This window comes from Mesocricetus auratus, unplaced genomic scaffold (assembly GCF_017639785.1).
Source record: "Mesocricetus auratus isolate SY011 unplaced genomic scaffold, BCM_Maur_2.0 Super-Scaffold_100014, whole genome shotgun sequence".
NCBI classification, from domain to species: Eukaryota; Metazoa; Chordata; class Mammalia; order Rodentia; family Cricetidae; genus Mesocricetus; species Mesocricetus auratus.
Window position 1 is genome coordinate 30,979,053 of NW_024429197.1, and position 27,986 is coordinate 31,007,038.

The 27,986-nt window shown below is 43.8% G+C and overlaps 1 protein-coding gene and 1 non-coding gene across 3 annotated transcripts in view; one reads left to right on the plus strand and one right to left on the minus strand.

Moving 5' to 3' along the window:
* Nucleotides 1-971: 971 nt before the first annotated feature.
* Nucleotides 972-27,986, plus strand: part of Zyg11a (zyg-11 family member A, cell cycle regulator) — a 33,719-nt gene continuing 6,704 nt past the window's right edge. The window contains exons 1-11 of one of the 2 annotated variants that reach the window (XM_040757001.1): nt 973-1,151; nt 5,726-5,891; nt 10,690-11,441; nt 16,347-16,487; nt 17,058-17,234; nt 19,110-19,174; nt 19,616-19,715; nt 19,799-19,852; nt 23,638-23,799; nt 23,874-23,918; nt 27,018-27,212. In XM_040757001.1, coding sequence (XP_040612935.1) covers nt 1,062-1,151; nt 5,726-5,891; nt 10,690-11,441; nt 16,347-16,487; nt 17,058-17,234; nt 19,110-19,174; nt 19,616-19,715; nt 19,799-19,852; nt 23,638-23,799; nt 23,874-23,918; nt 27,018-27,212 — 1,947 coding nt within the window. In that variant the 5' untranslated portion in view covers nt 973-1,061. Of the gene's footprint in view, nt 1,152-5,725; nt 5,892-10,689; nt 11,442-16,346; nt 16,488-17,057; nt 17,235-19,109; nt 19,175-19,615; nt 19,716-19,798; nt 19,853-23,637; nt 23,800-23,873; nt 23,919-27,017; nt 27,213-27,986 lie in introns of both variants that reach the window. The other variant, XM_040757003.1, reaches the window with a different exon arrangement.
* Nucleotides 19,885-19,963, minus strand: Trnav-aac. The gene has a single exon. It is a non-coding gene; the product is annotated as a tRNA-Val (tRNA).

Below are 27,986 nucleotides of genomic sequence, written 5' to 3' on the forward strand. Positions count from 1 at the left end.
CCCGGCAATGTATGTACATTAAATTAAGTAAGATGGTCTTACAAGGGAGGCTGGCTTCAAACTACTTTTCTGAGGATGACCTTGAACTTCTGACTCCTGTTTTTTGAAGTTTTATTGCATGTGCCTGTCATGTTTGCAGGCTGGCACGACACTGCACGCAGTATGGAGTCGGTTGTCCTCTTCCACTTTTGTGTGGGTTCCGAAAATGGAACACAGGCCACCCGGGCTTGCACGTGCTTCTACTTGCTGATGCAGGTCAGCAGCCTCTAGAGATTTTTTTTGGTTTTTTCGAGACAGGGTTTCTCTGTGGCTTTGGAGGCTGTCCTGGAACTCACTTTGTAGACCAGGCTGGCCTCGAACTCACAGAGATCCGCCTGCCTCTGCCTCCCGAGTGCTGGGATTAAAGGCGTGTGCCACCAACGCCCGGCTCTAGAGATGTTTTGTATAGTTAGTTTACATCTAGAAGTCGAAACATAGCTGGTGTCATTCTTCTAGCGGCAAGGCCTTTTAAAATTGACTTAAATTTGTTAAAGCATTAAAAAATCTGGGACGCGGTAGAGTTCTTGCCTACATTGTTTAAGGCTCTAGGTTCTGTCTCTAAGCCGCCCCCCCCCAAGAAAATCCCCACAAAACTTCAAGAAGGGTGGTGGTGGCACAGTCCTTTAATCTCAGCACTCAGGTCGGTGGATCCCTAAGTTCAAGGTCAGCCTGTCCATATAGCGAGTTCCAGGACAGCCGGGACTATGCTGAGAAACCCTGCCTCGAAAAACAAACAAACAACAAAAAACAAAAATCAAATAAAATATTCAGAGCTCCCGTGGGGACGGTCTCACCAGCATGGATCTGAGGACGGCCGGCCTCCGTGGGTGAATAGGAGTTGGGTGGCTGTGCCTAGAGAGCGAGGACCATTGGACGCCCAGCCGGGGGCGGGGTCGCTGCGGGCTAGTGCGCGCCGGGAGGGCGAGCGGGATTCAGACGCCGGCGACCCTCCCTGCGCTCTCCGCGAGTGTCGCTCTCCGTGCCGCGACGCGGACAGTCGGGGTCGCGCGGGCGGGGGCGCCATGGTCCACTTCTTGCACCCGTTGCTGTGCCCGCGGACCTTCGTCCTGCCCGACGCGCAGGAGGACGCGCGGGGCCGCTCCGTGTTGCAGGTGAGTGTGGCCGCCGTCCGGGTCCCCGGGCGCCTGTCGTGGGGCGCGCCCGCCGGCTGCTGCGGGCGGGGCGGCTCCTCCCAGCGGGCGGTGAGTTGATCGTGACGGTTCCCTGGAGTTCACGAGCAGGCCCGCTTGGACTCCGTGGACGTCGCGTCCCGCCCTCGCGTGGTCCCTGTTTACGGCGCCGCTGAGGAAGGCGCCGGAATTCAAGCCTTTCCATGCTGAGTTCCCGCTGCGCGCCGGCGCCGCCCCCTCAGACCCCAACCCAGCTCCTCCCCTCAGACCCCAACCCAAGGGGTCTCCCCAGAGCCTGCTCCCCTCAGACCCCAACCCAGCTCCTCCCCTCAGACCCCAACCCAGTGGTCTCCCCAGAGCCTGCTCCGCTCAGACCCCAACCCAGTGGTCTCCCCAGAGCCTGCTCCCCTCAGACCCCAATCCAGTGGTCTCCCCAGAGCCTGCTCCCCTCAGACCCCAACTCAGCAAGCCCCTTTAGCCCCTCTCCTCAGGCCCGCAGCCCCTTTCCTCAGCCTTTCCCCCAAGCCCTACCACCCCGCCCCCACCCCTTCCCTCAGCCCTTTTCCTCGGTTCCTGCAGCATCTCTCTTCAGCCGCCCACTCACCCACCCGCTCCATTAACCGTGTGGAGAAGGCGGAAATTGGAAAGCCCGAGGTTGAGTGGGTCTACACTGGAACTTGAGGCAGAGTGTGCTGACCTTGGGTACTCAGTGCCACCTGGGAACGAACACTCCCGCGGTTGCCTGTTAACACCTGAGTTTGGGAGGCTGAGTTCAGGGGGAAGGAACCAGTCTAGCTGAGATGGTGTACTTTTTGTTTTTTGTTGTTGTTGTTTTTGAATGTGAGGGTGAACCTCTAGGGCTCCCTTGGTAGTTTTCCACTGAGGTACACCCAGCTCTCGGAAATTGTGTATGTGAGAGAGATGGGGTCTCCCTGTTCAGCGCAGACTGGCTTCAAACTCAGTTCTGCCTCAGTCTCCTGAGCACTGGGATTACAATCGCCTGCCAATATGACCAGCCCTTTTAATTTTCTTTCTCTGAAACTCAGAGATTCTCGTGCCTCTGCCTCCTGAGTGTTGGATTTAAAAGCATATAGCTCAACTCTGTTTTTAAAGGTTCATGTACAATTGTGTTGCATTTGCAAATACATAAAACTGATTTTTGTATTCTCTTGCCCTTCAAAAGTTACTTATTTTCTCCATATTTTTGTTTTGTTTTTCAGACAGGGTTTCTCAGTGTGGCTCTGGCTGTCCTGGAACTCACTCTGTAGACCGGGCTGGCCTCAAAGTCACAGAGATCCACCTGCCTCTGCCTCCCGAGTGCTGGGACTAAAGGTGTGGGTCACCACCGCTGACTATCTTTTTAATGTATTTGGTATCTGTAATTTTTTTCTGGTTGGTAATTGAATTTTTTTTCAACACACACATGACCTTTTGTCCTTCTGTTTCTGGAGAACCTTTTTTTTATTCCATTAGTTGTTGGTTATATCTTTATATTTTCCCTTATTTTTGTTTATCCTTGTCTTATATGTCCCAGGGCTCACCTCCAGCTTCCAGTGCTGCTGAGTGTGTCCTCCTGTGTCTCTGTCACCAAGTGCTGGGTTTACAGGTTTGGACCTGTAATTTTTTTCCCCCCTATGTAGCCCCAGCTGTCCTGAAACTCATTCTGTAGACCAGGCTGGCCTTGAACTCACAGATCCACCTGCCTCTGCCTTCCCAGTGCTGGGATTAAAGGCGTGTGCCACCACTTCCTGCTAGTGTTGTGTTGTGTTGTGCACCCTTCCCATATACACATGGGACTCATATATATATATATATATGTATGTATATATATATATACAGGCAAAATACTCATACACATAACAATACTTTAAAGACATATATGTTCTGTTATTGCTTACCTAATCTACAGATATTAAAATGGTTAAAAATGCTGGGCTTGAGAAATGGCCTAGAGGCTGAATTCGTACTGCTTTTGCAAATGCCTTTTTTTTTTTTTTTTTGGTTTTTTGAGACAGGGTATTGTCTTGGAAGCTGTCCTGGAACTCACTTTGTAGACCAGACTGGCCTCGAATTCACAGAGATCCACCTGCCTCTGCCTCCCGAGTGCTGAGATTAAAGGCGTGTGCCACCAACGCCCCGTGCAAATGTCTTGAGTTTGCTTCCTAGTGTGGCTTATAAGTGTCTGCAGCTCCAGGGGGTTCTGATGCTTCTGACCTCCGTGAACACCTGCATTTATATGCATGTAGCCACACAGACACACACTCATACACAAACCTTTTTTTAAAAGTTAGTCTTTATTAGGTGTGGTGGTGCACATTCATAATTCCAGCAGAGACAGGAGGCTTGATGCAGGTTGAAGACCAATTTGATTTACACAGCAAGTTGCAAGGCATTATCCTTCTGCCTCAGTTTCTCTGGTATTTGCATCTATAATTATAGGTTTATATCACCAGGCCTGGCTTTATCCCCTTACCTCATCCATCTCTTTTTGTTTTTTCTTTTAATTAACTAATTTATTTTGAGGCAGAGTCTCATTATATAGCCCTGACTGTCTTAGAACTCACTATGTACATCAGGCTGGACTTAAACTCACAGAGATCTGCCTGCCTCTGCCTTTCCCTACTGACCCATCTTGCTGGCCTTTTCATCTTATGTTTTGAAATAGAGTCCACATTGGAGCCAATTAAAGAGATAAATTAGGCCGGGCGTTGGTGGCACACACCTTTAATCCCAGCACTCCGGAGGCAGAGGCAGCCGGATTTCTGTGAGTTAGAGACCAGTCTAGTCTACAAGAGCGAGTACCAGGACAGGCTCCAAAGCTACAGAGAAACCCTGTCTGAAAAAAAAGGAAAAAAGCAAACAAAAAAGGCGATAAATTAATAGTGAGAAGTAGAAAAAAGATTTATTCAGTATGACTGCATTGTTGAAGAGTGACACAGAGACCCAGTGACAGCCCTGTATACACATTACCAGTTAATTTCAGAGTCCTGAATGTGAATTTTAGGTTTAAGTAGAGGGCCAGAATTACACATCACAGGAAGAAACAAGACGTGGTTCTGCCCATCACTGGCCATTGATCATTATTTGAGTGCCAGTCTGTCCTGCAAGGTAGTATGATACATTGCAGTGGTAATAACAGAAGACAAGCCCCATGGCTGGCCCCAGGCCTCCGCCTTTGTTCCCCCAGGATGATTCTAGGGGAAACTGCAATTTCTTGCCATATATCCTTTTAATAGTCTGCTGGACAAAGCAAGGGACAGAAACTTCTATTTAGAATATACTCATTTCTGCTGTGTAGGCTGGTTATGTCCCAGAGCTTCCTGTTTCTGTTAGACTAGTAGTAGCTCCCGGGATCTGCTTGTCTTTGTCCTCCAGCACTGGGGTTATAAGCTTCATCTGACTTTTATAGGGGTGCTACGGATCTGCTCTCACCTCTATGTGGTGGCAGGTACTTTGGGTCCTGTGACTTGCAAGAACTTCCAGAGACTTGTAGTTGCTTATTGCCAAGCCTTCCTTTAGTCCCAGCACTCAGGAGGCAGAGGCAGGCCTGGTCTACAGAGTGACTTCCAGGACAGGATCCAAAGATAGCACAGAAAGCCCTGTCTTGAAACCCCTTCCTCCTGGGGGAAAAAAAAAAAAAACCTTCTCCAGAGTGGACTGTTTGAATTCAGAGGAAATTTCAGTACAAGAGTAACTGAAGCTGGAGTTGAATTCCTGATCCCTAGGCCTCTGGGGTACTGGGATCAAAGATGCCTGCCATCGTACCTGGCTAAGAAAATGTTTTTTTTCTTAGGAGGCAAAGATTGCCATGAGTAAGTTTTGTTTTGTTTTTTGAGACAGGGTTTCTCTGTAGTCCTGCCTGGTGGCTCATCCCAGCCTTGGGAAGTGGATGTAGGAGGATTAGAAGTTCAAGGTCATCTGCACACTTTTAATCCCAGCACTTGGGAGGCAGAGGCAGGTGGATCTCTGAGTTTGAGGCCAGCCTGGCCTACAGAGTGAGTTCCAGGACAGCCTCCAAAACAATACAAAGAAACCCTGTATGGAAAAAACAACAACAACAACAACAACAACAAAAGGCGTGCGCCACCAATGCCTGGCAAAACTATGTATTTTCAAGACTGCTTTTGCATTATCCCACAGGTTCTGGTAGGCTGTGCTTCGGTTTGCATTTGATTCCAGAAGTATTAATTATTATTAAATTGCTATTATTGTTACTGTTGTTGTTGAGGCCAGCTCTTAATATGATTATCTGGTTGGCCTGGAACTTACTATGAAGACCAGGCTGGCCTTGAACTCCCAAGTGCTAGGACTAAAGATGTGTACTATCATGCCTGGCTGGTTGTTTTGTTGTTTAATTTAGTAGGTGCTGTATGTGGTATATGGCGCTCCAAAGCACTACTTGTGGAAGTTGGTTCTTCTCCAGGACCAGGCTCAGATAATCAGGCTTGGCAGTGAGCACCTTTACCTGCTGCGACATCTTGCTGCAACGACCACTTTATGTTGAGTGCAAATGAATGCTAACAATTTTTTTTCTTTTTCCTCTTCTGCTTACTTAGGAGGAAGCATCACCCTGCTCTTTGTTCAGCATCTGCCTGGATGTCTTGATTGCCAGTTTAGAGCAATGGTGTTCTAAAAGATCTGATGGAACATTGTGCCTTCCAGAGCATTGGTGTTTACCTTGTGAAATAGCTGATCAGTTCCTTGAGAGGATGGCTTCGCAAGGTACTAAACATTCTCTATAGTGTAGTCTTAACAGTGCTTTACTTCTTGTGTGTGTGTCTCACTGAGTTCAAGTAGGGCTTACATAAGCATTGGTGAGGGGTTAGTTACAGGAGCACAGGCCCACCTTACCAGTGTCTGTACTGTTGAAGACAGCGCCCACCCCTGCATGCACAGCCACCATTAGTTACATTTATATCCTCCTGGAGAATGGGCTCTTGTGATCCCCTCCCCATCTGACAGAATGTTGACTAGCTCAGTCTTCTGTAGGTCTTCTTACTGATACAGCCACTGAGAAAACAAGATTGCAGTGCCTGTGTTATGAAGGAAGAAAGTGTTCAGTGACACTGCACACCTTCCTCCGGCTTTTAGCGTTCTTTTCCTCTGTCTCTTCTGCAATTTCTATGAGCCTTGGAATGGGTAATAGAGAACACCCACTTAGGGCTCAGCTTTTTATTTCTATTTATTATTTCTTTTGGGGTGTGTGTGTGTATACATATGCAGAGGCTAGAAGAGGACCTCATGTGATCTGCTTTATCATTTTCTTTTTTTTTTTTTTTTTTTTTTTGGTTTTTCGAGACAGGGTTTCTCTGTGGCTTTGGATGCTGTCCTGGAACTCACTTTGTAGACCAGGCTGGCCTCGAACTCACAGAGATCCGCCTGCCTCTGCCTCCCGAGTGCTGGGATTAAAGGCGTGCGCCACCAACGCCCCCGTTAGCTACAGACTTTTGACCAAGTTTGCAGTGCCAGAGAGACGTTCCCTCTTGTGGCATGAACTTCAAATGCAATTGAAGAACAGTTGGTTGTTCCTATTACAAACTTGCTAGTATTGCACTAGTGGCCAGGTCTTGCCTGGCACCTCAGTAGTGTAGTCCACATTTGAGTAAGACTTGACAGTTCTCCCCTGACAGCCCCTGCTTAGCGTCTTTCAGCACTATATAAGGTCTGGCCAGCAAGGAGGAAGCTTTCAACTCAGTTCCTGCTTGATGGTCTGATGACTCATACAATCAATGTGTATGGTGTCTTCAGCAGTAGGGTCTTAGCTGCCCTCTAATTCTAGAGGGCATCCAACAACAATGACAATAGCCTATATTATCTTGGGAGCCTCAGTGTTTTATTATTTGAAACATACCTTTATTTATAGTTCTTACTTGATTATCTTAATCTTTGCAGGATGATCTAAGCTTTCTAGGCTATTCTTGCTGCTAGCCTAATAACAGGTAAAGAAAATGAAGCCATTGTTGTTTATCTTCCTGTTTCTGACTTCCAACATTCTGTTGCATTCTCATCCCTTATTCTCTACATTATGGACTGGGTGAGAGACTTAAGTTTCTTTGAGGCTGAAGATGTAGTTCAGTGGTGGAAAACATGTCTAGTGAGTTGTGGGACACAAAAAAAGATCCCAGACTCAATGGTACATGCCTGTAAATCCAATGCATGAGAACAGAAGGCAGGAGGATCAGAATTCAGTCATCTCCAGCTTGTAATGAGTCTGAGGCCCCCCTGGGCTCTAGGAGATTCTGACTGGGGGTGGGGGACAGTAAAACAAAGGAGAGAGCAGCAAGAAGGCTCAGTGTAATAGCACTGGACCTTAAGTCTGATGGCCCAAGTTCTAGCCCTGGGACCTACATGGTGGAAAGAACTAAATTCTGTGAGTTGTCTTCTGACTTCACACATACACCATGGCATCAGTGTGTCCCCTTTCCCTCCAGATAAATTGTAAAATGTTAAAACAGCAACAAGAAACAAACAGAGACGGAGTAACAGGCTATGTTTGATTTGCTTTCTTAGAGTAAAAATGTTGGTTTTACATTCCTTTGTGTGTATGTGTGTACGCAGGATTGGAGGTCAGAGGACAACTTGCAGGCATTGATTTTTTCCACCATGTGGTTCTAGTGATCAAACTCAGGTAATCAGACTCTGCAGCAAGCTTCTTTATCTACTGAGCCAATCACTGGCCCCTGTGAAATATTATTTAGTTTGAGAAAGAGTCTTACTATGTAGCCTAGCTGGCCTACAACTTGCTATATAGTTCAGGCTAGCCTCAAACTCATGGGGATCCTTGTGTCTCAAGGCATGTACCACCACAAAAACCTATTTCTTTTCTTTTTTTTTTTTTTTTTTTTTTTTGGTTTTTTGAGACAAGGTTTCTCTGTGGCTTTTGGAGGCTGTCCTGGAACTAGCTCTTGTAGACCAGGCTGGCCTCGAACTCACAGAGATCCACCTGCCTCTGCCTCCCAAGTGCTGTATTTCTTTTCTTTTAAAAACAGATTTTTTTTATACATACGAGTGCTTTTCCTGCATGTACATATGTGTATCACATGTGTGCCTGGTGCTCTAGAAGGCCAAGTAATGGCATTAGGTCCCTGGGACTGGAGTTACAGGTGGTTACGAGCTGCCATGTGGGTGGCCTGCAAGAGCAGCCAGTGCTGTCCCTCTCTCTAGCCCTTACTTCAGGTTTTATTTTTCTTTTTTGAGATAAGGTCTTATCTCTTGAGCTCCAGCATGCAAGCAATCCTTGCCTTAGCTTCTTGAGTAGTTGAGACTACAGCCTGCATCACCACACCCAAATGAGGGTATTTTACAGAGTTCTGCTGGGGTTGAATATCTCTCATTTGAGGTGCTGAGGGCCGGGAACATTTTGGATTTGGGAATACAGTCGAACACCTTGAATCTGGAAATCTGAAATGCTCCAAAATACACAACTTTCTTAGTGTCATGTGGGCTCCCCCGGCCCCCAATGTGTTTTGCTGTGGGTATCGGGTCCCTTGGAAAAAGAGTTACAGACAGTTGTGAGCTGCCATATGGGTGCTGGAAATTGAACCCAAGTCCTCTGAAGAGTAGCCAGAGCCATCATTCATCTCTCCAGTTCCCATGTTGGCATTCTTGACCCCATCTCATTCCCAACAGAATTCATCCCAATTATTTACTGTCCCAAAATTTATTGGGTTTTTGCTTTGGACAGTTTCATGCATCCTCCCCTAGGCTGACCTTGAAATCAAATATGCAGCTAAGGATGCTCTTGAACTTGTGATCCCTCCTGCCTCCAACTCCCAAATGTTGGGATCACAGGTATTCAACATCACACCTGGCTCTGTCTGTCTGTCTGTCTGTCTGTCCCTCCCTCCCTCTTCCCCTCCCCCTCCTCTGTTTTGTATTTTGAAACAGGGTTTCTCTGTGTAGCCTTGGTTGTCCTGGAACTCACTCTGTAGACCAGGTTGGTCTCAAACTCAAAAGTCAGATATCCACCTGCCTGCCTCTGCCTCTTGAGTGCTGGAATTAAAGGTGTGTACTACCACCACCTGGCTTTTTTCTTTTCTTTTTCTTTCTTTCCTTTTCTTTTTAAGAAATTTTTATTTAATTTGTGTCTTTGTGTGTGCTCCTACACACAAGTGGGCAAGGCACACGTGTGGATGTCAGTCTTCTCATTTTTTCAATACATGGGTCCTTGGGATTGAAGTCAGGTCATCAGGCTTAGCAGCAAGCACCTTTACCTACTGAGCCTTCTCAGTGGTCCCCAGCTATGTCTTTCTAAAAAAATGATAATAAAGCTAAGAATGGTATCTGGGATACAGAATGCTTCCCCACCTAAAACACACATGAACAACTTTCCCTAAAGCACATTACTCTCATCAGTCCCAATTTTATATCATGTGTTACTACTGTGAGGACAAGTATTTTAATTATCTACTGGTAAGCCCTCCTAGATTGAGTTCCTTAGGGGCTACAGGTGTCTGATAGACCCATTACTTAGCATAGATTCTCATATATAGACAATGCTTTGTAAATCTTTACTACATGGAGTCTAGTACAGCCTGTTTTGCAGATGAAGAAAACAAAATCTTCCAGGGTTTCAGGGAGGGCTCAGCAGTTAAGAGCACTAGTTGCTCTTGCAGAGGCTCCTAGTACCCATATGGTGGCTCATAACTATCTGTAACATCAATTTCAGGGGATTGGATGTCCTCTTCTGACCTCCATGGGCACCAGGCACACATATGATGCACATAGACACATGCGGGCATACACATAAAATAAAGCAATCTAAATTTGTTTTAGACGAGAAAGAAAATGGGGATAAGTAAGTGACTTGTTAAGTCATCCTGTATTTTGATTTAAAGTAATCATTACAGAAAAAGTCAGGCTTAGTGGCTCACACCTTTAATCCTAGCACTGGGGAGGCAGAGGCAGGCAGAGCTACATAGTGAGTTCCAGGACAGCCAGAGCTACATAGTGAGACTCTTGTCTTGAATCCCCCACTCCTCCCTGTCCCAAAGTGATTTTGCTTTATTGTTTGTCCCCTGTTGGATTTTCTGTTGTTGTTGTTCTTTTTTTCTGTGAAAAGGTTGGTGTAGATAAGCCTGAGCTCCCAAATTACAACCTTCCATGAGTTGACCTTTGGCAAGTTAAACACTATCAGTTCCTTCATCCATCTAACAGTATTAGTGGTCCCCACCTAGTGTTAGTGCCAAAAATAAAGGAGGTGAGCTTGGAGAAGAGGTGCAGAATAATAAGAGTAGGCAGCAGTAAATGTGGTCAGAATTCTTTTGTTTGTTTGTTTTATTTTTCTTAACAGGGTTTCTCAGTAGCTGTGGAGCCAGTCCTGGAACTTGCTCTGTAGACCAGGCTGGCCTTAAACTCACAGAGATCCACCTGCCTCTGCCTCCCAAGTACTGGGATTAAAGGCATGAGCCACCACTGCCAGGTGTGGTGAGAAATTTTAGTAGTATCTGTCTTCCTCATTCACAGCCAGAAAAGGCATGAGATTTGGTTGTCACTGTAAGCGGCTCTGTTTTTCTTGCAGGCAAGGTAACTGACAGAACAGTAAGCATTTTCCAAGGCAAGCAAACAAACCTCAAGCTGATAAATATCCAAAGAGCTAAACTGTCGCCATCAGCCTTCACAAAAGCCTTCTGCCATCACAAGCTTGTTGAAGTGGATGCTGCCTCAGTAGACTCCGAGCTTCCAGCCTCAGACATCATCCACGCTCTCCAAAGCAATGCCTGGATCCAGAAAAACCTTCAGTGCCTCCGGTTAGACTCAACTAGTGTCCCTCAAAATTCAAGACTTCAGGCCTTGGGGCATTTCACTGGTCTTCACACTTTAAGCGTGGCCAATGTGTCCTTTTGGAATGAAGACCTAGTAAGCATTTCTCAGTTACCGAAGCTGGAAAACTTGGATATCTCCAATACTCTGGTCACTAACATCTCTGCACTCCTCACCTGTAAAGACCAACTCAGATCTCTCACGATGCACTACCTGAAATGCCTGACCATGACCAGCCCACAGATTCTTGCAGTCTTCAGACAGCTGACATGCCTGCTTCATCTGGATATTTCTGATCACAGGCAGCTCAGATCAGACCTGGCTTTTCATCTGTTAAGGCAAAAGGACATCCTGCCCAACCTTGTGTCCCTGGATATTTCTGGGGGCACTGACATCACTGATGAAGCCGTGGAATCCTTTCTGCAGCAGCGGCCTGAGATGCAATTTGTGGGACTCTTGTCCACGGATGCTGGTTATTCTAATTTCTTTATGGAAAAGCAAGGCTTGAAGGTTTGTTCTAACATACATTTTTGTTTTATTTGTTCAGAACATTATATGTTCCTGAACGTTAGAATCTATATTAGGTATGGGTTACTTATACAGAGTCCTTGTTTTATTTTTTGTTTTGCGACAGGGTCTCTCAACATGACTCTTGCTGCCGTGGAACTCACTCTGTAGACCAGGCCAGCCTGGTCTGCACCTGCCTCTGCCTCCCAAGTGCTGTGATTAAAGTCCTGAGCCACCACCACCCACCTTCCTTAACAGTTTGTAGCTATCATAGTTGGTCTAACAAGTTGTGGGACTGTAATGTTAAGATACAGTTCCAGAGGGACTGAAGTCATGGCTCAGTGGGTAAAACGTTTTCTGGGCAAGTGTGAGGATGTGAGTTCAGACCTTCAGCATCCCTGTTTTAAAAGTGGGGAGGATCGGATGTGGCAGTGATTGTAATGTATGCCCTGGGGGCAGAGGTAGGCTGATCTCAAGAGCACACCAGCCAGCCAAGGTAGCCAGTTGGTAAGCTCCAGATTCAGTAAAAACTTGTCTCAGCTGGGTGCTGGTGGCACACGCCTTTAATCCCAGTACTCGGGAAGCAGGCTGATCTCTGTGAGTTCGAGGCCAGCCTGGTCTACAGAGCGAGTTGCAGGACAGCCTCCAAAACAATACAGAGAAACTCTGTCTCGAAAAAAAAAAAAAAAAAAAGACTCAGTAGAGAAGGTAGTGAAGAAGGCCAGTGGCCTTTACACCTGCTCTCTGGGGTGAACACACCTACATACATTGTTGCATACATGTGCCTCACCCCCCAAACACGCAGAAATAGTTTCAACCTCCATGTCCACCTTGATGATGCTAGCCATAGCCATTTTTTCCCCATGCAAAAATCCATGTTCTGGAGTTTTCCTGTTTAATCTTCCCATTTCACAGATGAGGAAAGGGAAGCCCCCACAGTTATGGAACTATTAAAAGGTAGAGCTAGGACTCAGATCCAAGTATCTGTGACTCCAAAACTTGTACTGTTTTCTCTCCCAAGAGCTCGCTCTAGCTGCTGGTAGAGATGATCAATATGGTTAGCACCATTGTTGGTCAAGGAATGAGTAAAGAACAATTTCTTAAAGACTATTTATTTTATGTTTGATTGGTGTGTGTGTGTGTGTGTGTGTGTGTGTGTGTGTGTAGTGCTTGTAGATTCCAGAAAGAATTAGTGGGTGTTGGGAATTGAACCCAGGGGCTTTGGAGAAACAGCTAGTTTGTGTGTGTGTGTTTTGTCCTGGAATTCTGTAGACCAGGCAAGTTGGCCACAAACTCTAGAGATCTGCCTGCCTTTTTGTCCTTGAGTGCTGGAATTAAAGGTGTACGTCACTACTATCAGGCTGAGCTAGTGCTCTTAATTATTGAGCCATCTCTCCAGACCCCTGAAAAATAATTTTTTAAAGCACATTTAGGGAGGCAAAGGCAGGTAGATCCCTTGTGAGTTCAAGGCCAATCTAGTATAGAGTTCCAGGATAGCTAGGGCTACACAGAGAAACCCTGTCTCAACAAAACAAAACGCATTTTAAAAAAAGAAAGAGAAGCTGGGTGGTGGTAGCTAATGCCTTTAATCTCAGCACTTGGAGGCAGGGACATCCAGATCTCTGTGAATTTGATACCAGCCTGGTCTACAGAGAGAGTTCTAGGACAGCCAGGGCTGTTACACAGAGAAACCCTGTCTTGAACCCTACACACACACACACACACACACACACACACACACACACACACACAAAAAAAGGGGGGCAGCAGTCTAACTGCACAGGTCCCCAAATGCTAGTGTTACAAGTGCAACTCCCCCCCCAAAAAAAAGTTCTGAAGGAGTGGGGATATGTCTTAGTGTCATTCTAGCATATACAAAGCCCTAGGTTTGATTCTATTGATAGAAAAAATGCTTAAACCATTGCTTGAATAAGTAAGAGTATTGTTATGCTACCTTTTTTAAAAAGCATATATTTAAATGAATAAAATCAGAGGGTTTTTTGCTTTTGTTTTGTTTTTTTTTAATAACGGGTATAGTGGCAAATGCCCTTTAATACTAGCATGAAGCAGAAACAGATAGATGAAAAAAATACTGAAAAAAAATCTTTATTTGCTGATGCTTTCTTTTGAGATAGGGCCTCACTATAGTCTCCAATCCAATTTACAGATTTATGTCTGCCTCTACTTAGTTATTGTTGGGATTAAAGGTGTGTGCTAAGACACCTGAATCTGTGTGTGTGTGTGTGTATGTACACCTAGTGTATGCATACACACCACATTTTTGCAGTGGGCATGGAGGCCAGAAGAAGGCATCATATGCTCTGGAACTGGAGTTACGGGCAGGTGTGGACCACCATACAGGCACGGCCGGGGTCCCCTGCAAGAGCAGCAGGGGCTCTTAACCACTGAACTGTGAACAGCCAGAGTGAGCGTACTTTTTCTGGTATTAGATGAACATACTCTATTTCTGTTTCGAAAATCACTGTTTTAGATACTATTCTTGCATATTTCATAGTTTTTAAATTTATTTTTACTTTTTAATTCATTCATATGTGTATGGGGAATTCCCATGTGACTGTAGGTGTCTGTGGGATCTGGAAGAGGTTGTTGGATTCCCTATAGCTGGAGGCACAGGCAGGTACTGCTTGCTGTGCATGCTGGGAATTGAACTCTGGTTTTGTGTAAAAGTGGTATGAATTTTTAACCTGGGCCATCTTTTCAGCCTGGGTTTAAAAAAAAATATTTATGGACTATTTAGAAATCCTCTTGTTTCCAAAAATGAGGTGGATGATAGAGGGAGACACTCGGTACAACCTCTGGCCTCCACATGTATATTCACAGGTATACATGTATGTGGCCTCTACAAATCCTTTAGTGAATAAGTGCCTATGTATTCCTCAATATGACTGATATATTTGGCTTATATTGTCATTTATTTTGGGGGGGCAAGAGGTTTGAGACAGGGTTTCTCTGTGTAGCCTTGGCTATCCTGGAACCCACTCTGTAGGTCACGTTGGCTTCAAACTCAAGAGATTCTCCTGCTTCTGTCTCCCAAATGCTGTAGAGGCATGCATCACCACTGCCCGGCTTACATTTTTTTATTTTAATTTTTCTTTGAAGCTTTTTATGTGAATGAATGTTTTGTTTTGTGGGTGTATGTGTACCACTTGTATGCCTGGGGCTGGATGAAATCAGGTGTCAGATTCCTTGGAACTAAGGTTACAGATTGATGTGAGCCACCACATGGGAGCTAGGAATCAAACCCAGTACTTCTGCAAGAACAAGTACTCTAAACTACTGAATTACCTCTCAGCCCTCTTATTTATTTATTTTGCTACCATTATTTTAAAATGTTTTATTTTGAGACAGCTATGTAGACCACACTGTCCTCACAGAGATCCACTTGCCTCTGTCCCCCCAGGGGCTAGGATTAAATGTTTGTACCACCATGCCTGACTTTAAAAAATGTCCTTAGCACTTACTTGTCCACAAATGTAGTTGCAAGAGGGTATGTGTGTCAGTTCATGTATCAGAGGACAGCTTTCAGGTGTCAGTTCTCTGCCAGCAAACTCAGGTCACCAGGCTTGGCAGCAAGTGACTTTACTCTCTCAGCCATTGCCCCAGCCCCATTATCACTATTATTACTGCTGTGTGTGTGTGTGTGTGTGTGTGTGTGTGTGTGTGTGTGTGAGTGAACATGTGCATGACGTGCGTTTGAGGAAGGGGAACACATAAGTGGAGATCAAAGGATAAGTGTGGAGTCAACTCTCTTCTACCTTTATATGAGTTCCAGGGATGGAACTGGGGGAGCAGATGAGTTTAACAAACCTTTCTTTGCCTCAGTGTTTTAAACCTTACTCCCTTCCTCGCCTCGTCGTTGTTCATGTTTTTGTCTTTCATATACCAAAGTGCATGCTGAGGCTCCAAGTCTTGTATTTCTGGCTTATTGGGAGAATTGTTCTCGGCTGAAACGTAGTTTTGCATTTTTCTCACTCCTTCTGATTGCTATGGAATTGGTTTGAATCTTTTCAAATTTTTGGCAGTTCTTTTTTTCAAAAGCCCTTCCCTAGGTGGACACACCCCTGTGATCTCAGGGCTGGTAAGGCAGAGGCAGGTGGATTGAGAGTTTGAAGCCATTTTGGGGTATGCCATAAGACCCTGCAAGATCCTTTTCTTTGTTCCTCTGTGTTTGTTTGTTTTTTGTTTTTTACTTGTTCTTTACTATCCAGGAATTTGAAGTTGATCATGTCTAGTGGTTTTTTAAAAAATTATTATGTTTTGGAGAGTGGCTATAGGAGAGGGTATAGTAGAAGGTATGATTGAAATCAGGAGACCTCTGATACCTTTAGGCCAACTGAAATAGGCCTATTCAATTGAGATAGCAGTTATGGCATATGAGAAGTGGGGTTAGCACCAAGGACGAGTGAGTTCCTTTTCCTGTGTGAGTTCTTAGCATTCTGATAGGCCTCCATCATGATGGTTGAGTGTTGGAACTTTGCACATTCCTGTGTGGCTTGTTTGTTGTCTGCACCAGTAACTATGTATACCATGGACTTCACACTTACTAGGCAAGTAGTCCACACCAAGGCAAATATCCAAACCTGTGTGTGTGTGTGTGTGTGTGTTCTGTCCTTGTTTCAGACAGGGGGCTGGCTGAATTTGAGAATTCTCTTGCCTCTGCCTCCTGAGTGTTGGGATTCCAGATATAGCCCGACTATAGTTCAGGGAGAAGTACGTGATTCTGACACTACCACCAACCTGCTTTGTTTCGATACCGGGCTGCACGTTTTGCTTATTGGATAGATGCGTAAAACAGAGGTTGAGGAACACAAGATCCTGTTGCTTTGAAGCTAGCAGAGCCCAAACACTTGTGTGAGGAGGTGAAGCCTGTGACCCCGTGTTTTTCAGGTTGCTGGAGGAGCCAACATGAGTCAGATCTCTGAAGCACTGAGCCAGTACAGGAACAGGTCGTGCTTTGTGAAGGAAGCTCTCTACAGACTCTTCACAGAGACACTTTCTCTGCGTGTCGTCCTGCCTGCCACTCTGAAGGTACCGCAGAAACATTTCATCATTTCTTGCTTGGTCTATTGAAGGTTGTTTACTAGCAGGCATGGTGGTTTACACCTTCAATTCCAGCATTCTAGAGAGGCTGAAGACAGATCAATGAGAATTCCAGGCCAGCCCTAGTCTACAGAGTGAGACCTTGTCTCCGGAAACCAAAAACTGTTTACTGAACACTACAGGAAGATAATAGTAGCATTGTATTATCTTTTTAAAAATAAATAGAAGTTATGAATCTATTTGTAGGAATCAAATTCACTTTGCTCTAGATATTTTCTATGGGTTTACTTCTTTTTTTAGTCTTAAAACTCTAGTATCTGATTTTCTTCATTCTTTTTCTTCCTTCCTTCCTTCCTTTTTATTTTTGAGACAGGGTTTCTCTGTGGCTTTGGAGGCTGTCCTGGAACTAGCTCTTGTAGACCAGACTTGTCTTGAACTCACAGAGATCCATTTGCCTCTGCCTCCTAAGACTGGGATTAAAGGCATGTGCCACCACTGCCAGGACAGTACCATAATTTTTAATGGTGTCTTGTCCCTCTAAAAACAATTTATCTTCAGCTTGTGGCTATAGGAATGCGGAGTCATCCACTGGATCTGCCAGTGCAGTTCACAGCCAGTGCCTGTGTCCTCAACCTAACACGGGAGAACCTGGCCAAGGGAATGCCTGTTCGTCTGTTATCAGAGGTCATCTGTCTACTCTTCAAAGCAATGAAAAATTTCCCCTACTACCAACAGGTAATTTGATTTAAATTATTGACTGATATTTAACCTTAGAATATATATAAGGAAAATATGTATTACTGAATTGTAGTTTTTAATTTTTTATAAATAAAATAGGACTTAATGTTGTTATAGAAAAAAGTAGGAAATATGAATAAGCAATGAAGCTAAAACCATTTACTCAGAAAGCTGAGAGTGGTGGCATACACCTTTAATTCCAGTACTCAGACGCAGGCAGATCTCTGAGTTTTAGGCCAGCCTGGTCTATGATAGAGTTCTAGGACAGCCATGGCAACCCAGAGAAACCCTGTCTCAAAAACCAAAAACATAAAAATAAAAAAAACATTTACTAAGAAACATCCTCTAACATTATTAGACTAGGTGTTGGAATAAGATTACCATACACAGGATGGGGGCGATGTAGGTTAATTTTATTGGGGAGAAATCACTTACATGAGAAAATGATAACCCAGGGTCAGCGCTCCGAGCATCCAATCTCAGCTGCCCTCCGAGATCCAAACCCAGAGAGAGTGCCCACCTGCCTACATCCGACAAGCCCTGTATGCACCTGTGGCCACACCCAAACGGGCCTGGTCAGTGCCACAGGTAATAGTAAGCTCTCTCCCTACAATTTCCCTTTTAGTGTAAAGAAAGGATTTAGACTTGATACAAAACTATGTACAAAGATGGCAAAAATCAAGTATGTGCTAGAAGGAAAAGCATGAACATACACCTTTAAGATCTAAAGCCAGTAAAACAACACGAGCAAATGGCAAGAACTACATATCCAGTCCTAGGGTAAAGAATAACATTACTGTAGAGCTGTTCTAAGCTGGAAAGTTTAAGTCTTGCACAGAGATCAGAAAGCAAAACACACACACACACACAATCAATTTCTACATAAAGGTAATAAAATATTTTTTAATTAGGTGAGTAAAATCATAGATCTAAATATAAAAGTTAAGGCCATGAAATGTTTAGGAGAAAATACTTTTTACCTCACTAGTCAAAGATAGGTTACTAAAAGCAAAGGCTTTTCTTCAAGGACTGGGGACATAGCTCAGTGAAAGAGATTGCTAGTGTATGTAAGGCCCACACCCTGGTTTCTAGCTCCAGCACCAGAAAATAAAACCATCAAAATTGAAAGTTCTTGGGCTGGGGGTATAGCTCAGTGGTAGAGCACTTACTAGCATGCATAAGGTTGTAAGTTTAGTCCCCAGCACCTCAAGATAAATGAATAAACAAAAGTTGAGGGGCTGGGGAGATAGCTCAGTGGTAAAGACTCTTGCTCTGCAGGCATGAGTTTAAGTCCCTAAACCTGTCTGGGTTACACAAAATTAATGTAACTTTATAAAAGGGGGGGGGCTGGGGCTGGAGAGATGGCTCACTGATCTAGAGTGATTCAATTCCCAGCACCCACATGTCATCACGTTTGTCTGTAACTCCAGTTCCAAGAAATCTGACACCCTCACAACAACATACTTGTAAGCAAAACACCAGTGCATATGAAATAAAAATAAATAAATAATATATTTTAAAAAATGGGAGTTGGTCTTTAAGAGTACAATTCAGTCTTTAGTTGTAGGAGTAAATTAAAATCGTGGAGAGAGGTTGGGTGGTGGTGATGGTGGTGGTGGCAGCGCACGCCTTAATCCCAGCGCTCAGGAGGCAGAGGCAGGTGGATCTCTGAGTTTGGGGTCAGCCTGGTCTATAGAGCGAGTTCCAGGACAGCCAGGGCTATACAGAGAAACCTGTCTCGGGGAAAAAAATATATATATCATGGTGAGGACTACATAAGTAGTCATTGGTCATACCAGTCACATATCTTAACTGCTCACAGACCAGAGCATCACATTTGCTGATGAGTATTCATCCTTTCTTCCCTAAAAGTTACAGAAGAATTGTCTTCTCTCCTTAACCAGTTCCAGGATTCTTACGGACGTTCCCTTTGACAGGCAAGTACAGATAAAACATATGATTGAGTTCAGGCCAGCAGCACTTGGTCACTCACATTCTGGAATGTACTTCTCCTGGGCTCTCTCTGAAATGTTCTTATTTCCATTGCTAAGGCTTTGAAAGTTGACATTTTTACTTTTATGTTTAAATTTTTCCTTAGCATATGTTATACCTGATACTGAATTTCATTATGGTATTTCTATACCTGTATATGATGTGTTGATCTTATTCATCCCCAGATGCTGTCTTGTTCCCTTCTACTCCGAGCCTCTTCCTCTTTCCAGTTAGCCACTCTTTATTCTACTTTTCATGTCTTCATTTGTGTGAACCAGTTAGCGTAATTAGGGCTACTTACAGGAAAATGGGTGAGGGTTTATATGGGGAGGGGCACGGACAACTCACCAGAGGCTACACCACTGAAGAAAATAACGGCTTTTCAGGTTTAATGCTGCCAAGCTTGCTATGAGGTGGGTGTGCAGGCGTGAGAACCCCAAGATGCAAACAATGGCGGTGAGCATCACCTCCATCCTAGCCCTGAAGGTAGGTGTGTGCCAGAGTTACCATCCCCTTCCTAGGCCTGGGAGAACTTGGGAATTTCAGTTGGGTCTTCTGTTTGCTTTCAGCTCTTACCTGAGGAGATGGAACAGCTTCAGGAAGAGCTCATCATGACAATCAAGGTGAGCGGGTGAGCTGAGGTAATCACCACTCCTACCCCACCATGCTGGGGATTGAACCCAGGGCCTTTTGCATGTTAGGCAAATGCTCTACCACTGAGCTATATCCTTGGTCATAATACCTTAAAAAAAAGGAACAAATTTATAAATGAAGCTTTTATTATTTTTTAAATAACTTTTTAAAGGTATATGGAGTTTTTATGTTTTTTTTTTTTAATTATGAAGCTATTGGCCTTGTTTGTTTCTTACTGGCTAGCTCTGACTTAAGTAATTACCCCATAATTGTTAATCTAAGTATGTCTCTTACCGGAGAAGTTTCCGGGCTTCCTACCCCATGGCATTACATCTTGACTCTCTGTGTTTCTCCTACCCAGAGTTCTCCTGGACTCCTAGTCCCACCTATCTTGCTTCCCTATTGGCCAACAGTGCTTTATTGCCATATACATGGGACTTCCCCCAACATCTCCTCTTTTCTGTTTAAACAAAAAGAAAGGTCTTAACTTTAACATAGTCAAATTATATATAACAGAACAGTTATCAAGTAAGAACATAGTTACAATATTTTAGCAAGATTTAAAGAAAATATCATCCATCCCATCCTTGTGAGTACAAAGTTCTATATGTAGCTTATCTTTTATCATAACTAAGGAAAACTATAATTATAACTATCTGCCTTCAACTCTATCAAAGACCACAGAAGGATAATATATAAGCACTAGGATTGACAGAGACATCTTACTGCCTGGACAGTCACCCGAAGTTCCTCTGTAATGTTGGAGCATCCATCTTCAGCCCATAGGCCACAATGTGTCTGGAACACTTCTCAGCAAAGCAGGAAATTTCAAACTGTCCATCTGCATCAGCAGTCTGTCAGTCATTTTTCTGTGTCCTGCAGAAAGTCTCGTAGACTCTTCCATGAATCAGGAACCCTGAAAGACTGTTTGAGTTCAGCAGTCACTTTCCTGTGTGTCCAATTTATACAGCAACAGTCAAACAGTCTAGGCAAGAGCAGTTTCTTGCCAAAATGGCTGATCTTGCCATGTTGAAAGCAAACTCCATAACGAGTCTCTTCGATGCCCATCTTCCTCTCAGACATAATTGGTGCTTCTAGGAGCAGACATTGCTCATTGTCAAGAAAAACCCTAAACCATTTTAAATGCCATTTCCTGAAGGTCTTTGAAAGGTTTGAAGACTATCTGTCTCAAATACATCTATATATCTAGAAAACCTAACTTACCTAACTATAAATTCAACTATTATAAGTAACTATCTATAGTCTGTATTCAATTATGCATTACATTTTAAAAGAACAGTATAAGGACAATACTTAATCAAGAGGAGAAGTATACATGTCACAAAAGTGACCTTGAATTTGTCTCAATAAATGAAAAACCATACCAATACAAAGTACTCATTTCCATACCATAATCCCCTTTTTCCTTTAAAAGGAGATTGTTTGTGATCATTAACCAATTTTAAGCAACCCCATTTAAATGAAAACAAAGACTTATAAACAATATGGGGATTTGGATGTCGTTCATTCCAAACTGCTTCCTGCTGGATGGGGGCGCTGTTCATACCATGGGGATCATGACAAAACTCAGAAACCTGTATGAGTCCTTATTTTCGGGGTCTGTAAGATTGCATCATCTTAGCTGTTTCAATTGTTGGAACACCTGGCCCACTGCTTCCGGGGGTCTTAGTTCATCAAACCACAGAAGCCTGGAAGGAATCCTCAGCTTTTCATTTTCTGTAGAAACATAGACAAAAACTCCTTTCCAAAGTAACATATCCTTATACTTAAATTTTTGAAGTCAAGACATTTTTAAAAGATATAAGTTGAATTAATTCAGCAGTATTTATAATCAAGTGTACTTTAGCAGTTGTTCCTTCCTGAGCAATTACAAAACTGAAAAACACAATAGCATACAGTATCCAGACTCTCTGTGTATTTTTCATCTTTACGTGGCTTATTTATTTATCTATTATTCTATTTCTTTTACTTTGATTTATTTATTTTTGTCTGAGACAGGGTTTCTCTTTGGAAATCTGCCTGCCTCTGCCTCTGGAGAAAATCTTACCCGTGTGCACCATCACAGTCAGCTTCTCTATTTACCACTATGCCGTTCTTTTTTTTTTTCTCTCTCTCTCTCAATCTTACGTATATTTTTAAACACACTGTAAACCTTTAGAGGTTTTTCTTCATCCAAGTCTGACTTTACTGTAAATCTTCACGTTTTTCTGGCCACGCGTCTTATCTGTTAAAACTGCGGCTGTTTAAACTGCAGTTTTTCCAAGATGGCAGGCGTAAGCGTGATTCCAGCTCACTGTCTCAGTCTTTGCTGAAATCCAGCAAAAGCTGCCGGCTTGGAGATGTGGTCACTGCCACTTCTAGCTGTACGTACACACCTTTAATCATTAGCAGAGTCTCTTTAAAAAACCTTGCTGGCTTTTTGTTTTTTGTTTTTTGTTTTTTGTTTTTTTGTTTTTTTAATGTTGAGTCAGGAAGACTCCCTTAAGCAAGCCACGTGAGTCTCTGCTTGTCGTTAGCAAAACAGAGCCCACCTGAGAAAATGCTGCTACCAAAAATCTGTGCTTCTCTCCATTCTTCTGTTTCTAAAATTCCTTTAAAGCTTTTGTCAGTCTATGTGGAAATTCATCATCCCACTCCTGATCACCATTATGTAAAGGGAAACCTTCCCGCCAGCCTGGTTCCAGAGCCGCATCAGTCCCAAAAAACACACAGGAGGCTATATTAATTATGAAGCTGTTGGCCTTGTTTGTTTCTTACTGGCTAGCTCTGACTTAAGTAATTACCCCATAATTGTTAATCTAAGTATGTCTCTTACCCGAGAAGTTTCCAGGCTTCCTACCCCATGGCGTTACATCTTGACTCTCTGTGTTTCTCCTAGTTTTTATGTTTTGATTTTTTTGAGACAGGTTTTCTCTGTGTAACTGCCCTGGAACTTGTCTGTAGACCTGTCTGCCTCTACCTCCCAAGTGTGCTGGGATTAAAGATATGTACCACCACCAACCAGCTGAATGCAGCTTTTTTTTTTTTTTTTGGTTTTTTTCGAGACAGGGTTTCTCTGTGGCTTTGGAGGCTGTCCTGGAACTCGCTTGGTAGTCCAGGCTGGTCTCGAACTCACAGAGATCCGCCTGCCTCTGCCTCCAGAGTACTGGGATTAAAGGCGTGCGCCACCAACGCCCGGCTCTTTGAATGCAGCTTTTAAAATAATTTTTTCTGTGCTTATTTGAGAATAAATTGTGTGAAAGGCAACTGAGTGGTTTGAATGAGAAAGACAAAATTGAGGATTGGATTAGACTGGATATGAGGCAGATGAATGGCACTTTCTTGAATAATAAGACAGTAATAGCTAGGTGGTGGCAGCACATACCTTTTATCTCAGCAGATCTGAGGCAGGCAGATCGGCTCTTACTCACTGAGGTAGTAGCCAAGGATGGTAGTGTAAGCATTTAATCCAGCACTGGGAAACAGAGGCAGGGGGCTCTTTGTGAGTTCAAGGCCAGCCTGGTCTATATAGTGAGTTCCAGGACAGCCAGGGTTACCAATGAGGTCCTGTCTTAAAACAAAAACAGGATTTATTTTATGTGTGTGTGGCACAGGTGTTTGTAGCCAGGCTGGACAGTAAAGCTTCATGCATGCTACAGATACTCTGTCAACCCAGCTAGATCCCCAGCTCCCACGTTAGGGCTCCTCTTCTCTTCCTTACACAGGAGTGGGTTGGACAGGGTGTGATTTTACTGTCTGTCTCTTTGGTTTGTAGGAACTTCTAACAATAGTCAGACAAAAGACGGCTGAGAAGGTAGATGATGTCACCCTCTTGTTTACTCTGAAAGCACTTTGGAATCTTACAGATGAGTCTCCATTGGCCTGCAAGTACTTTATTGAGAATGAAGGATTGGCAGTCATCATCCAAGTCTTAGAGGTAGGAAGGTGGGATTGAGTTTAAATATAAAGTTCTTTTCTTCACCGTATGGTAACCTGTGTGTTCTTTTACAGACGTTTTCCATGTCTGTGATACAAGTCAAAGTACTTGGTCTTTTGGTGAGTTGAATTGTTTGAATTACTTTTAATGAAAACCAATACTTCCATAGTACCTACTTTGTATTGGGCACTTCTGTAGTCAGTTTAGATGCATAGATTCATTTAATCATTGGGGACTAATGTCGGACAAGCTTCACACTAAAGTCATGGTATTCACACAGGGTTTAAGTGGTTAAAGAATTGACTAGTTAGAACCTCAAAACCAGGGCAATGACTGCCTCAGACTACAGTTGTGACTCCTTGTACAGTAATTATCTGTTGCTGTGAACAGCCTACAGCTTTAGTGGCTTAAAATAATAACTATCTAGGGCTGGAGAGATGGCTCCATGATTAAGAGAAGTGGTTGCTCTTCTAGAGGACCTGGCTTTGATTCCCAGCACCCACAGAGCAAATCACAACCATCTGTAACTCCAGTCCTAGGGAACCTAATGCCCTCTTCTGGCCTCTGTGGCACTGCATACACACAGTACACAACATAAAAATAAAAGTTAAGAAATTGGGGCTAGAGAGATGGCTCAGAGGTTAAGAGTACTGACTGGTCTTCCAGAGGTCCTGAGTTCAATTCCCGGCAACCACATGGTGGCTCACAACCATCTACAATTCAATCTGGTGCTCTCTACGGGTATATGGGCAGAGCACTGTATATGTAATAAATAAATAAATCTTTTTTTTTAAGTTAAAAAATAATAGTAGCTATCTTACTGAAAACTATAGATGGTGTGTATTGTGCCCATGCTATGCCTGTAATCCCAGCTCGAAGAGACACACAAGTTTGAGGCCAGGCTGGGCTACATAGGAAGACCCTGACTCAAATTAAAGTCAAACAAACAAGAGAAACCAGGAAACAGCTTAGTCGGTAGAGTGCATGCCATGCACATTTAAGAGCCTGAATTTGGGTCCCCGGCACCTGTGTGTAAAGCGGAATGCGGTGGTGCATGAGTATGATCCCAGCATTGGGGGTGCAGAGACAGGAGGATCCCAGGGGCTCACAGCCTGTCTAGCCACATCTTTGTGCCCCAGGTTCAGGGAGGGATCTTGTCCGAAAAAAGTCAGGAAAAGAGTGATTGAGGAAGACAACAGAAGTTGACCCCTGGCTTCCACACACATGTGCACCACACGGACATGACACACATACACATGTATACTTCTTCCCATAAGAATCAGTTGGCCCATAGTTTGAACTCAGCTCGTGTCTACAGTTGTGCTGGTCTTGAGGGAGAGATTCCTGGGGCTGCAGGCTGAATGAGCTAAGGTGATCTGACTCTGGTGGTCTGCTGAGTCTTGTGTCTCACAGAGATCTCAAAGTGGCGGTGGGGGGTGAGTCCCCATCTACCAGAGCTTTCGCAGCTCTGCCTCTATCCTGTTTGCTAATGTCAGCCAAAAGCATTTGATACGGTCAAGCTGAGATTAAGGGCAGTGAGCGTTGTTTTATGGGAGGATCAGTGCAGTCCCATTGCTAAGGAATATCAGGAAAAAAATGATTTCAAGGATAAGCAAGATTGTGCATTCTAATTGTACTCTATCCAGTGTGTAGGGGGGACCCATTTGTCTCACCTGGTTGGTAAGAGGTAGGATGAAAATGCAAACTCAGGCAGCCAGGCTCCAGACCCTCCAATAGGAACCACTTACCCATAATTCCAGATTGTCAAGGCAGTTAATTTTTCAGAAACTTCCAAATTTATATCAGTTCTGCTTCTTGATTTATTTGTTTCCAGAAGAGTTGGAATTTGGAGAAAAGGTGAAAAAGAGAAAAACAGTAGAAAATAATCTCAGAAAGTTGAACGGAAGCCTTGTATATCTTAGATGAGAAACATACTATTTGCCAATTGAACAGATAGGCATTCCTTCTGGCAGCCGGGCTGACTGCTAACGACTCACAAAGACTTTTGAGACTTAGAGTTATACTAATGGTAACTTATGTCTCCTTGTAGAGTTATACTAATGGTAGCTTATGTCTCTTTGTTGGGGACTAATGTCGGACAAGCTTCACACTAAAGTCATGGTATTCACACGGGGTTTAAGTGGTTGAAGAATTGACTAGTTAGAACCTCAAAACCAGGGCAATGGCTGCCTCAGATTACAGTTGTGATTCCTTTTAACATACTAGTGTCTGAACCTGAGGACCGGAAGAAGTTGAAGTGCTACTAACTCTTTTCTTTTACAACCATTCCACTCCTTCAGGCCTATGTGCTTTCAAATTCAAAGGGGACTCCTAAAGTGTGAGGCTTCCCTGAGCTTATACTGTCTCCATGCCAACCTCTCCCCTCCAGTATGAGCAGGCCCTCTTACTGCTTTCTAACCAATAGTGTGGCAACTTCGTTAGTATGTTACTTTACAAAAGTAGCATATACATATACAAAGCTTCCACTGCCTCTGACAGTGAGTACAGGGGTTGAAGAGGGCCATCCATGTTTCAAAGAACTTTTTCCTTTAAGTGTTGCACAAGAAACTGAAATCTTAGTTCTGCAGCCCCAGGGAATGGATTCTGAGTGAGATTGGGAGTAGTTTTGCTCACTAGAACCTCTGGATGAGGTTGTGACCATGTGAAACCTCATTGTAGAGACCAGAGCTAAGTCATGCCCTATCTCTTGCCCCACAGGATCTGTGAGATAGAAATGCATGTGATTTTAAGCCAGTAAGTTTGTGGTAATTTATTACACAGCATAGAAGATGAATGCAAGGTGCTAAAAAACAACAGCAGGACAGCTTTCGTTTTTTAATTTCAAGATACTGTAAGCATTTGCATTAGACCTAGATTCAAACTCCTAATTCAGGCAGTTACTGGCCAAGCAAACCTGACAAGCTAGTCTTGCTGAATGTCAAGTTTATTTGCAGGATTAAACATTAACTGAGCGCTGATACAGATAAAGCTATTTTTCTTTCTCGCATACTGTGCCCAGCACTTAGTAGGTGCTTTACTCAGTTCTTTTCTATTAAAGATCATGTTCTTCATGCAGGGGAGGAATTTGGGTCATAGGCCAAGTTCGGAGCGAAGGGGCTGGAGTAAGTTCTTGGACCTAGTCTACAGGGACCTGTAGGGGAGGTGCTGGTTCCTGATTTTTCTCCCTCCCTGCCCTGCTGTGTTCCTCTACCCTGTAGAACAACGTAGCTGAAGTCAGAGAGCTCTCTCCCATGCTGGTGACAGAAGATCTGCTGAGACATATCATTAGTCTGCTCCACAGCAGCAACATAGAAGTGAGCTACTTTGCTGCTGGTGTGATAGCCCATCTGACTTGTGACAGACAGCACTGGCTATCCCGTGACCTGCAGAGGACTGATCTTCTCCAGGACTTGGTACAGAAATCATTCTTTACAAAATTCAGAGTAATTTCTTCCTCAGACAACTTATTTTCCTTGAGTGAGTTTTAGAAAGATTCTACATCTATTGAATTTTGCTACTTGTCTCATTAAATATTATTAGTGATAGTTTCTTAGTTTTTTTTTTTTTGTCTGTTTGAATTTTGTTGTTCATTTTTTAAATGAGTCTCTTTATTGTCGCTCAGACTCTGCTTGGATTCATGGTGATTCTCCTGTCCCAGATTCACTGTGCTTTTGGGTTGTTGGCATGGGCTAATGTACCTAGCTCTGACAATAGTTTCAGAGTTTTGTATTTGTTTTTAATGGTGTGTGTACGAATCCTGCCTGTATACAAGTGCTTGGGACGGCCATAAGGAGGCATTGGATCCCTGGGTGCTGGAGTTGTGGGCAGATGTGAGCTGCCCAGAGTGGTGCTGGGAACCAATCTTGGGTCCTCTATAAAAGCAACAAGTGCTCTTGTAACTGTTGAGCCATTTTTCTAGTCCCCAAACTTTTGTATTTTAAAGTTTTCCTTGGAGCCAGTGAGATGTGTGATGAGTGGAATTTACTATCTACTTGGGTTCAGGTTGGAGAGGTATGAATTAGGTGGAGTTTACTGGGAGAAGAATCTGCTGTCTACACAGAAACAGCACAGAAAGCCCAGTGGAGGAAAAGTAGGGACAGGGCCGCCTCAGCATCAAGCATTTAGATGTCCCGTCTGTTTAGTATGGTGTTTCTGCCCTTGTTCATCAGGTTGCCATCAGGTTTTTT